The sequence below is a fragment of the Herpailurus yagouaroundi genome, unplaced genomic scaffold (assembly GCF_014898765.1).
Source record: "Herpailurus yagouaroundi ecotype Mexico unplaced genomic scaffold, PumYag 208, whole genome shotgun sequence".
In the NCBI taxonomy this organism is placed as follows: domain Eukaryota; kingdom Metazoa; phylum Chordata; class Mammalia; order Carnivora; family Felidae; genus Herpailurus; species Herpailurus yagouaroundi.
The window spans coordinates 9989587-10006141 of NW_024412439.1; the positions used below are offsets into that span (position 1 = coordinate 9989587).

A 16555-nucleotide genomic window follows, 5' to 3' on the forward strand; every position below is an offset into this window, starting at 1 on the left:
AAGGAGGCGCACAACTTGGGCGTGAGTGGTCAGGACTGAGCGAGAGGGCTGAGGGGCTGATGTGCTACTGGACCGGCCAGTGACAATGGAGAATGAAAGGGAGGCAAGGCCATAAGGTAGGTGGTTATGAACATTTGAACATGTGAACCTTTGCTTGGCTTGGTGGCTTGATGATGGGGTGGAGTCGGAGGAGAAGCCCCTGTAGTCAGGAGCACCCTCCGGTCAAATAGACCGACATCTTGTCACGGTGAAAAGAATCATGAGAGGGACACCTGCGTGGCTTAGTCGGTTAAGTGTCGGACTTCAGCTCGGGTCATGATCTCACGGTTCGTGAGTTCCAGCCCCGCGTCGGGCTCTGTGCTGTCAGCACAGAGCCTGCTTCTTAGCCTCTGTCCCTCCCCACCCCTCCCCCGCTTGCTCTCTCTCTCTCTCTCTCTCTCTCTCTCTCAAAAACAAACATTAAGGGAAAAAAAGAAAGAATCACAAGAGCTTTGTGGTATATAACAGAAGTTTATTTTGTGCGGCATTAAAAAATGGAGTTTGGCAATAAGGCTGATCGTGTGACCCATGCCACAATAGGACGTTGAGTTAACTTTTCCTGTGACCATGGAATTCGAACTAGTGTCCACAGCTGAAACCATGAAGTACAAAGTGATCCACATTCTTTTTTTTTTTTTTTAATGTTTATTTATTTCGAGAGAAAGAGAGAGAGAGGGAAGGAGAGAGGGATCGAGCGGGGTTGGGGGGGACGCAGAGAGAAAGGGAGACAGAGAATCCCAGGCAGGCTCCACGTTACCAGCGCAGAGCCCAATGCGGGGCTCGAACCTAGGAACCATAATAAGATCATGACCTGAACTGAAACCGAGAGTCGGACACTCAACCCACTGAGCCACCTAGGTGCCCCCGAGGTAATCCACATTCTAAACAGAGAAGCCAACAGCTGGCTCGGCTACCCTCCCTGGCCTTCCCATCCCAAGGGCTTTCTGAGCAGTCATGCAATGGTAGCCCCTCGCCCTGTCCCCTGTGGCCTGAGAGCATGAGGAAGAAGACACTTCCTGTAGCTCCTCATAGTGGAGGACAGAGGGCACAAGGTGAGCTAAAGCTGGTGGCTGTCCAGGCTTCCCAGGCAGCCAGGGCACTCCCAAGGGGCTCTGGTACACAGACAAGGTCGTGGGGCTGTCCCCCACTCTGGGGCTAAAGGAAAACATGGTGCTGCTTTCTGATGGGTCTTCAGTGATGAAGAAGGCTTGGACGAGGCTGATCCCCGAACCCCAAGGGACCACATCCAGGACAGATCCAAATGTTGTGGCTTCAAGCTGATCCAATTTTGAAGGTCCCCTCTAAGAAAACGAAAACAAAACTTGGTGGGGGAGGGTGCTTGAAAGGGGCTTGTGCAGGTGAAGGACCATAAAGCTTCAGCTTTCTTAACTTTGTGGTGAGCCCGCGTGCGTGTGGGCAGGGACTGTATCCCCAGCTGGTGGCAGCAGTAGCCGAGCCAAAGTGACAGCAGGGGAGTCTCCCCAACAGGTGGCCAGTTCAGCTTCCTCTGCATTCCTCACTTGAAGAGTGAGGGGGTAGGGATTCTAGGATTCGATTATGTCCCCATGACCCTCCCCTCCTGACCAAAGAGCCAGAGTTGGGGGGGAAGGAGCAGACATGTGCTATCAGCCCCACCCACACCCCCAAGTCCTTGACCCATGTGGTGAGCCCACATTTGGAGCAGATAGGGGATTGGAGTTCTCAACTGGCCTTTTGAAGGCACTGATTGGAGAAATGTAAAATGTGTTCGTGTCCATATCCCACCAAGTCAAAACTTTCTTTCTTTTTTTTTTTTTTTTTTGATGTTTAAATTTATTTGTTTTGAGGGAGAGAGAGAATCCCAAGTAGGCTCCGCACTGTCAGTGTAGACCTTGATGTGGGGCTTGGATCTCATGAGCCATGAGATCGAGACCTGAGCCGAAATCAAGAGTCAGATACTTAACCTGCTGAGCCACCCAGGCACCTCTGAGCCAAGACTCTTTAATAATCTGATTCCAAAGACATTGATTCAGAGTTTAAATCGTGTGTTTGCAAAAAAGAATCAAGAGGGCAAGGAGCAGGACTGCCTGTCAGATAGACATCTCCAGAGCACCCTTGAGAGGCACCCCAAAGCCCAGAGTCTGAACTCCTGGGTTTGCTGCCTGATCTCAAGATTTGCCAGAGATGTGGTCTTTGACAAGTCATTTTGCCACTGGGGGCCTTGGGTTTCATGTGTGTCAAATGGGTCATCTGTGGATTAAAGACAGAACATGGGGAGATGCTTTTTGAAGGGCTGGATCGAAGTCCCCTGTGAGCAAAATGTGGAAATGCTTGGACAGCGTGCCCGTCTCTGGGCCCAGGGCCAAAGACACAGGCTTAGGGATGGGTGATGAGGTCGAATACCCCTGGCAGAGATGACAAATGGCTTTGCTTTGGAAGGGGTGAGTCTCTAGACTGAGAAAAAACTTCTAGGAAACTAGGTGTCCCAGATGACACAACTGCTCCTCCCCTGATTTGTCTACTTCCTTCCCCATGTCGGGAGCGGGGAAGCCATCTGTCCTACCCTAACCAGCCCGTCAAGGTCCAGCCACTTAACTCTGGAAGATGTTGATGTCCAGCACTGTGCTGAGCTCAGACCGCACCACGCTCTCATGTGCCTTGTCTCTGATGCAGGACTTGGAGGTTCCTCCACCTTCTAACTGCTGGGCCAGCACCAGGGTCCAGACAAGGCTACAAGGCTGTTTGCGTTTTCTCCCCCTTCCGGTCCTGGCCTTTCCCATAACTGCAGTTTTTAGGACCAGTCATACCACAGGGGAAGGGCCCTGGCTGACTCCTGATGGAGTAAGGGCGTGGAGACTATCTCCTCTTGGTTGCTCATCCTTCTCTCACCATCTCCCTCCCAAGCCAGGCTTTTCTTCTTTTCTTGCTTGTTAAACCAGTTCCATCCCCACTCCACCATAACCCTGAGGAGTGTGTCAGGACACTTCTGGCTGCACAAAACAAAACCCAATTCAATCTGGATTAAGCCAACAACTAGCCCATGGTGCTCCAACTGGATCTGGCTTTAGGCCCAGAGTGGTGGAGAGACTCCAGCAGTGGCAGCGAGACATGGTCTCTGCCCATCTATCAGCTCTGCCCTGTCATCTTTGCTGGGTGTCCTGCCCTCTCAGCAACCCCAGAGAAAACAGGCAACTTCTTCACCTAGCTTCCAGCTGTGTCTCAGCACTAAGCCTGGCCCCGGTCATCTGTCTGCCCTTGGGGCAATTCCAGCAGCAGAGGAATGGAATGATTGGAGGTGGGGGGTGGGATAGGGCCTGGGGTCAGTTCCATGGGGACTGAGGCTGGGGCTGGGGGAGGACAGGAAGGCACCACAACCAATGCCCCTCATGAGTCATCATGTCGGAAACATCAAGCTTGGGGCAGAGACAGTGGGGCTCAGAGAAAATGGATGACCAGTGGGCTGGTCACCCACTGGTGACTTTGGGATGTCTGTGCTGCTTGAATGCCCCACGGCAGGCTCTTGAGGGATGAGAAGTGGAATGTGGGTTGTGAAGTCCTGCCCGGTCTGCTGTTACAGACCTTAGCTTCTACATTCACAGGCCCTGCTCCTTCAGTCTTGGACTCTGGCTTCCATGGGTCATGGTCATAGAATAACTGCTCTTACCTCCCTTCCCCTCTCCTGCCGGCGATCACACGATGAGACCACACCACCCTCTTCCAGAGCCTCAGAGACCCTGGTCTTTTCTCGAAGCCTGAAAAGCCTGGGGCTTCCCTGCCCGGTCCCCTCAGAGCAGACCCCCTGAGCGGAATGGCAGCTCACTGCACCCTGCCTCGGGCATCTCCAGGGCTCTTCCCCTCTTTGAAGCCCTCCCTAGCAGTGCCAGGTGTGGGTCCTGCAGGGAAGAGGGTGTAGAGACCATCCAGGCCAAAAGGATCACACACCACGAGATGGAAGAAAGCACACCTTTATTTCAGCCGCCACTCTCCCAACACCGTGGCACGTGGCCTGGCATCCACGGCGCACAGCCCAGAAGATCCCAGTGCACACGGTCCCACAATGTGGCGCCACAGATCTCCCAAAAGGGGTGCCTGGGGTCCACTGCAGGTGGGGAGGGGGAGCACGGCCCGGACCCTGAGGAGCAGCAGAGAAAAAGTGCCAAGTGAGCCCCGGGACGTGGGAGTCCCAGCTCACAGGGTGGAAGCAGCCGCGGGAGGGCCCTGCCGTGGCCGTCACTGGTCCCAGCTACGGAGCCATCCCAAAGGCGAGGACAGCCCCAGGCGCGGGCTCCTGGCTCAGGCCACCTGGCAGAGGTAGTGTAAACACGTCTGAAGGTGGGGAGCGCCTGATGGCCAAGCCAGGTGCTCTCTGGGGCTGGGAGGTGCCCGGGACCCTGGAGCAACAGGAGCGAGCAGGTGAAGAGGGCCTGAGTCAGAGGGTACCGGGGCTCTAGGAGACTGACCGGACCCAGGAAGGAAGGTTGCGCAGAAATGGGGGCGCTGCGGGGACAGGTAGGGAAAAACCGTGGGCAGAGCGGGGGAGACTGAGGGAGAGGGAGAGACAGGGGCAGAGGAGCAGAGAGGAGACTGCGGCTAGACCTTCCCCGCCCTTCTCTCACCAGCTCTGTGAGCCCTGGGGTGGGCCTCAGCTCTCCAACCTCCGCCAGGCCCCTCCCGGCTCACATCTGCCCAGCTGCGACCGGGGTCTTGGGACCAGGCAGAATGGAGGGTGGGAAGGGACGCGCTCAGCCCTGCGGACTCCACCTCTACCCCAAACTGGATTCGGGGCCCAGCTCCTCCTCCCCTGGGAAGTGTCCTGCCCCAGCCTGTCCGCGCTAGTCTCCTCCCAGGTCAATGCTGCCCTGAGGCTCCCCTGAATCACAGGCCATTAACTACCACAGGCGTCCCCCAGGTGGGATGGAAGGCGAGAGAAAGAGTCAGGGTGGGGGATGGGGAGGGGCTTAGCAGGGAGGGTGGGGGCGCTGCCTGGGAAGAGGCTGTCTGCCCTCCATCCCTGGGACCGAAGTCCAGACAAAATCTGAAGAGAGATGCTTAAGAATGTGCAGAATTTAGGGGCGCCTGGGTGGCGCAGTCGGTTAAGCGTCCGACTTCAGCCAGGTCACGATCTCGCGGTCCGGGAGTTCGAGCCCCGCGTCGGGCTCTGGGCTGATGGCTCAGAGCCTGGAGCCTGTTTCCGATTCTGTGTCTCCCTCTCTCTCTGCCCCTCCCCCGTTCATGCTCTGTCTCTCTCTGTCCCAAAAATAAATAAACGTTGGAAAAAAAAAATGTGCAGAATTTAGAAAACTGTGTGCGCGTGCAGGCAGGGTTTTTAAAAATCTTTTAAAAAAACGTGCAGGGTTTTTAAAAATCCTTAACTCATCGTCTCCCAACTCGGCGAAAAATGTTTTATAAGTTGTACTGACTGACTCACCCTACAGCACCACCTCAAGTGACCAGAACCTACAAGTGCTGCAGTTGAGGTCTGTTATATGTCCTCTCTCTGCCTCTAGGAAGGACGGGGAGGCTGCTAGGCCGTGGATTTCACAGGTCGGGCAGAAACAACCTCCAGAAGCACCTGCGGTCCCAGCGGCAGTTCCCAAGGGCCCTGAGCTAAATGCCTAAGGGCGCCAGGCAGGTACGTAAGGGACATCCGGAAACTCTTGGGTCTTGGCGGGTGGGGACCGTTAGAACTAAAGAATAAAGCCCCAGAGAAAATGATCAGTGGCTCTCTAGCTCCAGCAGAAAAGCCAGCAGTGGAACTTTTTGATTTCAGAGAAGAGGGAAGTTTGGTATACGTTTTTTAGAAAATGTGAATCTCTTGATTGCTAAACGTTAGCTCAAAATTAGAACAAAACTTCCCCCACAGGCCAACAAAACCAGTCTCGGCGAGTTTCTAGCCTGGTTTTTATGAAATCTTAGAGATTTTTAGGCTCACTTAGTGACACGATTCGTGAACGTTCGTTCAGGTGCACAGAAACACCCTGAGGGAACTTGTTAAAAATGCGGATTCTGAATCGACAGGTCTGGGCCCGCAAGTCTGCATTTCTAACAGGCTCTCAGGTCATGTCCCTGCCCCTGGCCCGGGAACCACACTGTGCGTGGTGAGCATTCACCCTTCCACCTGGAAATTCTCTCGGACGCTATATCCCTGGCCATGCCTGCTTGCTGACCTGGGAGGGACTGAACACTCACTACACCTGTAGGGACACTCTGGGCGGCTGCCGCTGCCACTAACTCCTGCCACGGCCTCCAGTGGTGCTGAAGGACACCCCAACTTGACAGTGCCAAGGCCTGGGCTCTGAAACGTCGCTGTTCCACAAAAGAAAGTTCAGTTGGACCGGTGGGGGGGGGGAGGGGGGACGGGCAGTGGTTGCAGACGCCTGTTGGAGAGATCTAAGCAGAGAGGATTCTCTGTGCGCTTGGCAAGTGTCCAGTTCAACAGAAAATCCTACCATTCCTCGGCCGTGCTGGTGAGTAAAGGTGTGCTGAGGCCTGTTTGCCTTCCTCTCTCCCCAGAGCCTTGCAGCCAGCTTTTCTCTGCACTTGGGCAAGACACGGTGATGCCCACAGAAGGGGCCGGTTTCTGACTGGCGGTGGGGGGCGGGGGGGAGAAGGGAAGGACTATGGAGGCTAAGCAGAGGCTAATCCTCAGGCCACAAACCCCTGCTCCGGGGGAACCGCAGGTCTCTGCCTCCTCTGGGGTTGGGGATTCCAACCCCAGACCTTCCTTCCTGGGGCCCTGGGAGGCCCTGGAAAGTGGAGAATCCCCAGCCCCACCTCTCCTGATGGGCTCAGAGTTACTGGGGCCGGCGCCCATACACCCAGGCCATCCGGAAGCTTAGGAGTGCAGAAACCACCTAGGCCACTCCTTATCTCATCATGAGGGAAATCCAAGCCCAGAGAGTGCACGAGACTTTCCCGAGGTCACACAGCCTGTGTAAAGGCCCAGAATCCTTTGAGGCAGAGCCGGACAGAAGCCACTGGTATCAGCCAGACTGTTGGTCACCCATAGCAGCAACTTTCAGGAAAAGGACCTTCCGGAATACTCCTGAGAGAAAGAGGGGTGTCTGAGGGAAATCGTAGAAAGGGGTCACGGGGGTTCACCTAAGAAGGGGAGGGTCATGGATCACAGTTTCTTCAAGGAAGGTAGAGAGCAGGGCTTCTGCCCTGACAGAATGCTAGAGGCAACATTCATCTTGTCCTCTGGCGAACGGTGCTCCCGAGAGTTCTGTCTTTTGTGCAGTGCACAGCCTGTGGGGCCTGGCAGGGAGGCCCCGTTAATGCAGTGCAGTGGGGGCGAGGGGTTGTCAGAGAAGAGGTCTCAGAAGGTCACGAGTACAAGGGTTCTCAAGTCTGGATTCCTGGGCCATTCCAGACCGACACAACCAGAACTCCCCCCTCCCAGGGGCAAATTCCTGGGTTTAGGAAGAGCCTGGGCTCACTCAGACAGGAACTGGGACGCCTGGCTTGGCTGGGAAGTTCAGCGGGCAGGGCCAGGCCCTAAGGCTGGAGAGGAGGCCCCTGGGAGATCGGCAGCTGGGCTTGGGAGCAAGGGGCAGCACCTGTTCCCGCTGCGCTGCGCGCCTCACTTCGCGGAGAACTGGCCCGGCCTCGCCTTCTCCAGCTTCAGGCGCCGCTCCAGGGGGATCTCCTGCAGGCTGATGCCGTGGTTGCTGGCCCTGCGGGGAGGGGGGCGGCGGCCTCAGGGAGGGGCAGGCGGAGGGCGGGGTCAGGCCGGGCGAAGGGGCCCGGAGGCTGGTTCCTCACCCCGGCTGCAGATCCGGCGGTTTGGGGATGGGCTTGTTGAAGCCGCGCCTGCCCACCAGCCAGTACGTGTCTTCGGCGCCCTTGCCCTGGAGAGACACGGGGCGGGGGGTGGGGGGTTAGGCGGCTGGGGCGAGGGCGGTGGATCTCGAGGTCTAAGTGGCACCCAAAACCCCCGAGGTTGCGGCCCAGGAGGGGGCGGGGCCGGTCTCACCTTCAGCTCGGTGCGGCCGCGCACCTCCGTCTGGAAGCCCTCGTCCAGGGCGCGGAGAATCTGGACGGTGCTGATGTTCACGTGGATGCGGTAAGCTGGGGCGACAGGGGACAGGGGACGTGGTGATTTCGGGACTGCCCTCCCGCGTCCCCCTCCCCGAGCCACTTCCCCCTCGCTCCGTGAATCGCCCCCCCCACCCCCGGACCCCGCCCCGCCCCACTCACGCAGCCCCGTGGACTCCATGCGCGAGGCGGTGTTGACCGTGTCCCCAAACAGGCAGTACCGCGGCATGGTGAGGCCCACCACGCCCGCCACGCACGGGCCTGCGGAGACGCGCAGGGTGGGTGGCCGTGCTGGCGGCTGGGTGGCACCTGGCACCTCGGGAGACTCTCTAGCGCCCCATCGTCTCCACCAGCTCCCCAAGGGTACCTCTCAATCACGACGGGGTGCCTGCCGAGGCGGCTTCACAGCAAGTCCCGCTGCCCCCGTCCCGTCCCCCCCCCCCCCCCCCCCCACCGCACGAATGTCCAGGGAATGGGGAACCGGCCCTAGACGGGGAGGGAGGGGGCCACGGGAGCCCGGGAGGTACCCGAGTGCAGGCCGATGCGGATGCGCACGGGCACCTCGGGCATGTGGCGCATTCGGAAGGAGCCCACGGCACTGAGGATGTCCAGAGCCATGTTGGCGATCTCCGCCGCGTGCCGCTGCCCGTTCCGCTGGGGCAGCCCCGAGGCCACCATGTAGGCGTCCCCAATTGTCTCCACCTGACGGAAAGGGTGGTGCAAGTCCGGTACTGAGCACCTCTCTCCCGCCAAGCGACTGTCCTTTGTCAGGCGGCCTAAGCTGGGGGTGCAGCGCGGGGATCCTGGGGAGGCTTCCAAATGGGGACGGGGGCAGTGGGGCTGAACTGGGGGCTGGCGGAGCTGAAGGAGGGTTGCTCCCCCCTCCCCCCCTCCCCGCTCCGGCACACCCCACCTTGTAGACGTCGTGGGAGCCGATGATGGCGTCAAAGAGCGTGTAGAGGTCGTTGAGCAGGTCCACCACCTCGATGGGCTCACTCATGGCCGAGATGGTGGTGAAGCCCACGATGTCGCTGAAGTACAGAGTCACCTCCTCAAAATACTCGGGCTCCACAGGTGTCCCCGTCTTCAGAGCCTCAGCCACAGAACTACGTAGGGTCGTCGGGGAGAGGGGGGCGGGCTTTAGGTGGAGGTCACGCCCCCGGCCGCCCGCGGACCCTCCCCCTCGCCCCCCTCCCCGCGGGCACGCACGGGGGCAGCATCTGCGTCAGCAGCCGGTCTGTCTTCTGCTTCTCCAGCTCCAGCTCTTCCGTGCGCTCCCGGATCAGGTCCTCCAGGTTGCTGGAGTACTGTTCCAGCATCCTCAGCATGGAGTCAATGATGTTCGTTTTCCGGCCCTTGTTGATGTTTTTGAACTGGTAGGGGGAGGCAGCCGGGGTGGGGGTGCGGGGGCTGTTGAGGACCTGGGCTGCCATGACCCCTGCGTGGGGCCCTCTTACGCCTGGCCCCCCGCGCCCCCCCCCCGGCAACCCCCCCCCGGCAACGTTTTAGCCACAGCCCCCCCCCCCCCCATGCCAGGCCCTGTGGCTTCACACACTAGGAGCCATACGGGAAATGGGGGGGTCCCAGAGGTCAGCTGCTCTCAGCTGGTAACTGACAAGACACTGGGGTTTGGACTCCCAGGCCGAGGGTCTTGTGGCCACACCGGGCCAAGCGATTCAAATGTTATTCGAATCGAGTGAAATATTTCTCCCACCCAGAGGTCTATCTCCTGCTCCGAAGGGCCCCGCAGCCCCCGTTCTAACTCTGTCCCCACCTAAATCCCAGTCCTCAGACTGCCCCTTGGGAAACGGCCTGGAGGTCAGAGGTCCCGCGAGTCTGCTTTCCTGAAGCCTCCCCGGGTTGCTGACAAGCGGCCAGCCCAGCCCTTGCCCAATGCCAGCCCCTGACCTGCTCGAAGGTGCGGTCCATGGAGGGCCGGAGGTCCGGCTGCTCCACCCAGCACTGTTTCATCAGCTGGATGCACTCCGTGGGCGCCTGGTCCACGGACACGGAGGGCCGGCACAGTGGAGGGGGACTTCGGACCCTCTCCACCACTTCTGGAGGCATGAGGGGACCAACAGAGGCCACCTCTGACTCTGGCCTGACTGTTGAAGCCCGCGATCAGAACTTCCGGAAGGAGGCGGGGAAGCGCGGGGAGGGAGGGGAGGGCGTTGCTGGAAGGAACGGGAGGATCCTGAACCCTGGGGGTGGGAGGGTGGAGGGCGCAGGGGGCGGTTAGAGGTGACAGGCAGAGCTAACATTTGTCGCAGTTGAGAGTGAGGGTTGGGGTGGCCCAGTAGCTTGCTGACTCCCGGATGGTAAGTCATAGGGATCTGAACCAGATCCCACTGCCTTCGCCCCCTTCCCCCGACACTGCTGCCTCCCTGCCGTCCCTAAGAACCAGAGGGGAGCCCGCTCCCTCAGCCGGAGGAGCAGGTTGGGTCCAGGATGAGGACAGAGACAACCACTGATGTCTGGGAGCCTAAGAGCCGCCCCCTCCCATCCTGACGCTTGCTCTCCCCGGCCCTGACCCTTGAGATCCACATAAGGGAGGCCCACATAATTAAGCCTCAGCTCCGGGCTTTAGGGCAGAGAGGCTGGGTCTGGCGAGAGGCTCTGCCGGGCCCGCAGGCTGGAAGCGCGACGCGAGCGAGCGAGCGTACCCTCGGCGGTCAGCTCCAGCATGGCGTAGGGGGCGCTGCGACACACGACCTCCTGCATGATGATGCCCAGGCTGAAGACGTCACCCGCCATCGTTCCCCTGCGCTCCAGGGCCGGGTCCCGAAGCAGCTCCGGGGCTGTCCACAGCTGGTCTGGGGTCGGGGGAGGGGGCGTGGGCATGCGGGAGGGCCTGGGGACGCTGGGGACAGACCCCCGCCCTAACCAAAAAGCCCAGGCTCGCACCCACTCACCAACTCCCAGCCCGAGTGTGGCCCCGCTGCCCGCAGCTATCCCCCGGAGAAACTACCAGAAACCCTACGCGGGTCTCCTAGAAAGCGCGGGCCTCATAAATAGGCCCCGCCCTTTATGTAAAGCGAGGCTCAGGACCCCGCCCCTCGGGCACAAGCCACGCCCCCTCGAGCCCCCGCCTCCCCAGTCCACTCCTCTTCTCCTCTCTGAGGTCCCGAGACCTGAGACCTTTACCGAGGCCGGGGCCACGTGCAGTGGGCGTGGGATGGAGAGGACGCGAAGGCGGAGGGACGGATGGATGGAGGGGCCCCTGAGATAACGGGGGTCCCGGGGATGCTCGTCCGCGCGGGAGGCAGCGGGGAAGGGGGCGGAATCCTACCCTCCGCGCTGGGAGGCTCCGGCAACACCCTCTGCGCTTCCAGCAGTCGCCCCTGACCGTGGTCGGTGACTTTCAGCACGAACCTCCCGTCCACCACGCAGTTCCGTGACTTAAGGCGCCCGTGGGCCACGCCTCGGTGGTGCAGATACCTCATTCCCTGGAAGGGGTGGGATACGAGGCGACCTGAGCCCTGCGGCTCCCCTGCCCCCTCTTCCCTGCCACCCCCGCACCCCCCCACCACCACCACCTTGATGAGGTCCAGGAGGAGGGAGGACTTGAACATCCAGTCCAGCTTTATGTCTCTCTGGGCGAGGAGGTCGTGCAGGGAGCCCCGGGTACAGTGCTCGGAGACCACGGCCAGCATGCGCTCCCCGGGGGCCATGGTGCCACCCGCTCCGCCGCCGAGGAAGAGCCCCAGGTAGAGGACAACGTTCTCGTGCCGCAGCTCCTGGAGCTGAGAGGGAGAGAGCCAACGGGCATTTTCTGCCCTGGAGGCACCGTGGATACCGTGGGGGTATCCAGGTCTGGTTTGGGGCATCCGCGCTCGGAAGGTGGGATGAGAGGGGTGACTGGAAAGGTCTATGGGGGCACGGGGTGGGGGGCGCTTTCTTCCAAGGCTAAGCTCTCTCTCCGGAACAGACACGTGGGTCAAAGGTCACCGTTGAGATGCTGAGTATGGTTTAGCTTAAAGTCATATGGGAAGAGACTACCTTGCACTGGTAACCAGGAGCCAGGCAGGTTCTCCCCGAGGCCACACACGGCCGTGCGGGCCACGGCCCAGGCCTGCTTTGCTCATGTCTGAGACTCCCAACATCCCCGAGGCAGGGAGGAAGGGACTGAGCAGTCACACTGTGGTGCTAGCGGGGCACATGCCACAGGACAGGCGCCCTCACAATCCGAGCATGCTGGGAAATGGGGGCCAGCGGGTGACCAACTTTCCTTTGGTCCAATAAGGGGCTTCCCTTCATCCTAGATGCCTGCGGTTAAGTGGTGACTTAGTCTGGGGACCCTAAGTCATTCTGCAGCTGTGACCGAGAGCTTCTGTGGAGGCGTCAGAGGAGGCCAGGCGGAGGCTGCACGATGTAAGGGGGGGCCTCGAGGTGGGACGATCAGAACAAGCCCGGCCACCGCCTCCTTGCCAGCTTTCCGCTTCGCCCAGTAGGCATTATCTGACTCTTGCTTTTGGCTCAGGTCGTGATCTCATGGGTTCAGGGGATCGAGCCCCACATGGGGCTCTACACTGATGGAGCCTGTGTGGAAATTTCTCTCTCTCTCTCTGCACCCCCCTCCATGCGTGCTCTCTCTCTCTCTCTCAAAAATAAATAAACATTAAGAAAAAAATGGAAGAGCATAACGGGACACCTGCTTTGGGAGAGGGCACTTCCACTGAGACCTGTTGGTCTCTCCTAGATTCGGGTCTATCTCTGTCCCCAGCTGCAAAGAGAAGGTCCAGAGGGAAGGAAATGATGGCCACCCCACACCCCACACCCCACCACGGGCTCCACGCTCACCTTGGAGAAGGCTGTCCTGGTTGCTGGGCGGATAGCTATGTGCTGATCCCCTGGAAATTTCTTCAGCCAAACCCAGTCTCCCTGGAGCAGAGATGGGAGTAGTTTTTTGTTGTTGTTTTGAGAGAGAGAGAGAGAGAGAGAGAGAGAGAGAGAGAGCATGCGCACAAGCCAGGGAGAGGGCCAGAGGGAGAGAGAGAATCTTAAGCAGGTTCCACGTTCAGCAAGGAGCCAAATGTGGGGCTCGATCCCACAACCCTGGGATCGTGACCTGAACTGAAATCAAGAGTTGGACGCTGACTGAGCCACCCAGGCGCCCCAGAGATGGGAGCAGTGAACTCAGTTTCTGAAAAGCCCGTGAGGTGAAAAGCCACAGAGCCCCCACGTTTCCACTGGCCTACTGCCTCGGGACACATCCTGCCTGTGACGCAGAGGTTCAGAAGCAAAGCGTTTGACATCCGTCAGTCCACTTCACAGCTGGTGGGGATGGGGGCCACCCTCGCGTGGCTGTCCTCACCAACGCAGACGCACCCACCCACAGCCTTAGTAAGCAAGCTGTTAGCACCACAAATGTCATTGAGGCCACAGCCCTCCTCACCATCTGTTGCCCTGAGAGAGCACTGTGCTGGGAGTCAGGAGTCTGGGGAGATCAGGCTTTTATGACAGACTGACTGTGACGCACAGGCAGTTCCCCTCCAGGCTCGGAGCCTCACTGTCCTCAGCTGTGGGTAGGGCTGGTCCATGGGAACGCGGTCCCATCGGGCCCCATGCTCACGAGGGCCTGTGCTTGGTTCAGCCGTCTGCTCCACCGTCCTGAACCAACAGGGAGCCCTTCGGTGTCATTCTGCCTTAGACCCTGCAATCTCTGTAGCCGGCCTCGTCTGTGGGTGAGGGGTTTGGCCGCACTGGCAGGAGATTCTGGTGGTTTGGTGTCGACTCCTAACGAGCCTTTGGAAATACATAGGGGACATTCTTAATTGTCCCCAAAACTGGGAGATGTGCTTTGTGGGTGGGACAAGAGACGCTAAACGTTCTTCAAGGCACAGGGTCGGCCCATTCAAATGATTAACAACAACTTCCCCCAGTGACAAGTGGCCGTGGTGGCCTGTAGGTGACATATTGGGACCCTCTGCACGCTCTGTGGGACCTGACATCTGGAAGCTCCAAGCCTCCACCCCGCTCTTGATTAGCTGAGCTCCCTCAGCTCTTTCTGGGTCTGTCGTGATTCCCAGACATCCTACAGCATTCAGATTTGCTGACCCATAGTGAAGGTCCTAATGCCCTTCCGTGACTTTCTCTTTCCATCCCCTGTAAGCTCACGGTTCCTGAGTCGGATCTGAATGGGGTGGAAACGCTGGGTAGGACCAGGACGCGGGTCTGTCTGTCCTGAGTCAGGATAGCCCCGTCTGGGACCTCCCCATCCTGAACAACCCGTGTCCTGGAAATGTCCTTTTTGTGACCACGATGCCGAATCCCAGATGCCCCAACCTTTCCAGGGAGGCCCACGCCCTTCAGTAGCCTGAAGTCTTGGATCAACGGAGGGGGCAGGGCCAGGGGCTCCCAACGGGGAGGGGGATGGCTTCGGTGGCCACACCGGGCTGCATGCTGGTGCCGGAACACCCCCCACCAGGCAGGCCTCCGGCCTCGGAGCCACCGTGATTGGCCTTTGAGGAGCCCTCATCTGGATAAAGGCTAAGGGAAAAACCCTGGGGCAGGAAGGATTCTCAGACGCTCCCCTTTGGGGAACCCGTGACCTCTTCCTAGAGCCCATTCTGGGCTCCTATCACCATTTTCTGGAGCCCGCGGGATATGACGCAACTCCAGGAATAGAGCTCGGCCTGGACGGGGTAAGGCTCACCTCGTAGAGGCCAACGTTGGCGCTGTCCGCGGGCTGGCTGGGGACGCTGCGAACGTCTGACACGCTGTGTGCACCCAGACTCGATCGGCTCCCCTGGACCACCTGGAGGGTAGAGGTCAACGCAAGGGATCAGAATTTACTGTGGGGTCAGAGTCCTGGGTTGAGGTCAGGCTGAGTTCCAGGGATTACAGAGGGAAGAAATCTTAATTAGGGGAAGACGATACTGACATTATACTTCCCAATTACGCTGCGGTTTACAGTTTACAAAACAAACCAGCGGGTTTGTTTGGAGCTTCTCGCTGTCCCAGGAGAGCAGCCGGGACAGGGCTGGTACTCTCACTGCACATTAAGGGTGCTGATCCCCAGAGCTCAGACCTGAGAGGGAGCCAGGGCAGAAACGAGGCTTTCCTCGGGGCTGGGGTGAGGGCTGGCCCAGGCAGGGGAACAGATATACAGTGGGGAGCTGGCTCCCTGCCAGATAGCCCCTGCCTCCCTGCCTCTCCCACCTTTCGAGAGCTGCCCCCTTGCGGGTGGAGGAAGGTGATATCGTCCAGAGTCAGGATGATCTTGTTGGGGCCAGAGACCATCTGGATGTGAATTAGACGATGCCTGGTAGGGAAAGGACGTCATCTGCTCAAAAGGGACCAAGGTCCAGGACAGGAGGCCAGCAAGGGATAATGTTGGCTCAGGGGAGAGCAGTCATCCCCAAACCAGACAGCCCCTGGTCTGCCACCCCCTTGAGGGCAACCCCATGTTCCCCATCTTCCTTTTTTTTTTTTTTTTCCTACTCTTGAGTGGGCCCAGCCTGCTGTCTTTGCTGCACAGACGCATTTCTGGCAGGTGGACAGGCAGGCTCATCCCTTACCTACCCCACTCCCATACTCACCTCACATAATGGGCCAGGAAGGCCCCTGTCAGCCCCATCCCAACCACCAGGAGGAAGCCGATAAAGACGAGGCCGGGCTCCACTCCTGGAGAGGCAGTGAGAGGGGGGACTCTGAGGACCGTGGCCAGGGGGAGGCACCCTGTCTATGGGGGGATGGAGTCGTGTCAAATCCTGGAGGCCCTAGGAAAGGTGGATGGGAGCCCAAAACGAGATCTAGGGAAAGGTCGTGGGTTCTGCAAAAGGGAGCGTCTGGAAGGTTCCAAGAGGGCTTTGGGGGCTTGGCAAGAGACAGGTTCCGCACAAGCCAGGGGTCTGAGGAAGGACCTGGAAGGAGTTCCAGGACGAGAGTTCACTCTCTTTCACCACTTAGTGGAGGCTCCACGGTGACTGTCCCAGTGGGGGCTGGGGTGCTCGCCCTCACCTCCGTTGCAGATGATGTCTGGCTCGAACCAACACGAGGGGTCAGGCCCGGGTCCTCCTCCCCCTCTAGGGAAATGCACCGGGGTCCCAGCCGAGCGGAGGGAGCCCCGGGTTGGGTCCAGCACGTATGTGGCGAACAGCTGGTCCCCCGCCGCGTCCGTGTCCAGCAGCACAAACGGGGGCTCCTCGGCTCCTCCCAGGGCCCCGCAGAAGCCGGGGACCTGGGCGTCCTGGATGTGGCGGGCCACCGCTGCTCCGGACACCCAGCCGCCCCCTGCGGCCGCCCGCGCTCGCGCCACGCCTCCCGCCAGCAGGAAGATCGAGTCGTAGATGGTGCCGAAGAGTGGGGACACCTGGGGGAGGGCAGTAGGGGCTCAGGGTTGGGGTCACCGCTGGCCCACCTAGCCTTGCACTGCTTCTCTCCAGTGCTCAGGCCCCTCGTGCATAGACCGTTCACACCTCGTTGGTGCTTCCCCGATCCCTCAGCTCAGCGCTCTCTCCTCCCCTCTCCCCATTGGCTCTCCCTTCCTCTCTCCCCA

The 16555-nt window shown here is 59.5% G+C and overlaps 1 protein-coding gene and 1 long non-coding RNA gene across 3 annotated transcripts in view; one reads left to right on the top strand and one right to left on the bottom strand.

Moving 5' to 3' along the window:
- Positions 1 to 5368: 5368 nt before the first annotated feature.
- GUCY2D (guanylate cyclase 2D, retinal) overlaps positions 5369 to 16555 on the bottom strand; it is a 15371-nt gene continuing 4184 nt past the window's right edge. Inside the window, exons 4-20 of one of the 2 annotated variants that reach the window (XM_040453308.1) lie at positions 16018 to 16369; positions 15597 to 15681; positions 15217 to 15319; positions 14711 to 14812; positions 12856 to 12936; positions 11592 to 11798; positions 11345 to 11501; positions 10719 to 10868; positions 9964 to 10112; positions 9265 to 9428; positions 8969 to 9161; positions 8583 to 8757; positions 8218 to 8316; positions 7994 to 8088; positions 7783 to 7868; positions 7578 to 7694; positions 5369 to 7063 (exon numbers count right to left, since the gene is read on the bottom strand). In XM_040453308.1, the coding sequence (XP_040309242.1) occupies positions 7601 to 7694; positions 7783 to 7868; positions 7994 to 8088; positions 8218 to 8316; positions 8583 to 8757; positions 8969 to 9161; positions 9265 to 9428; positions 9964 to 10112; positions 10719 to 10868; positions 11345 to 11501; positions 11592 to 11798; positions 12856 to 12936; positions 14711 to 14812; positions 15217 to 15319; positions 15597 to 15681; positions 16018 to 16369 (2292 nt within the window). In that variant the 3' untranslated portion in view covers positions 5369 to 7063; positions 7578 to 7600. Of the gene's footprint in view, positions 7064 to 7577; positions 7695 to 7782; positions 7869 to 7993; positions 8089 to 8217; positions 8317 to 8582; positions 8758 to 8968; positions 9162 to 9264; positions 9429 to 9963; positions 10113 to 10718; positions 10869 to 11344; positions 11502 to 11591; positions 11799 to 12855; positions 12937 to 14710; positions 14813 to 15216; positions 15320 to 15596; positions 15682 to 16017; positions 16370 to 16555 lie in introns of those variants that run through there. The other variant, XR_005784061.1, reaches the window with a different exon arrangement.
- LOC121015965 (uncharacterized) lies at positions 11395 to 12593 on the top strand. Its single transcript, XR_005784062.1, has 3 exons — positions 11395 to 11510; positions 11658 to 11762; positions 12318 to 12593. It is a non-coding gene; the product is annotated as an uncharacterized LOC121015965 (long non-coding RNA).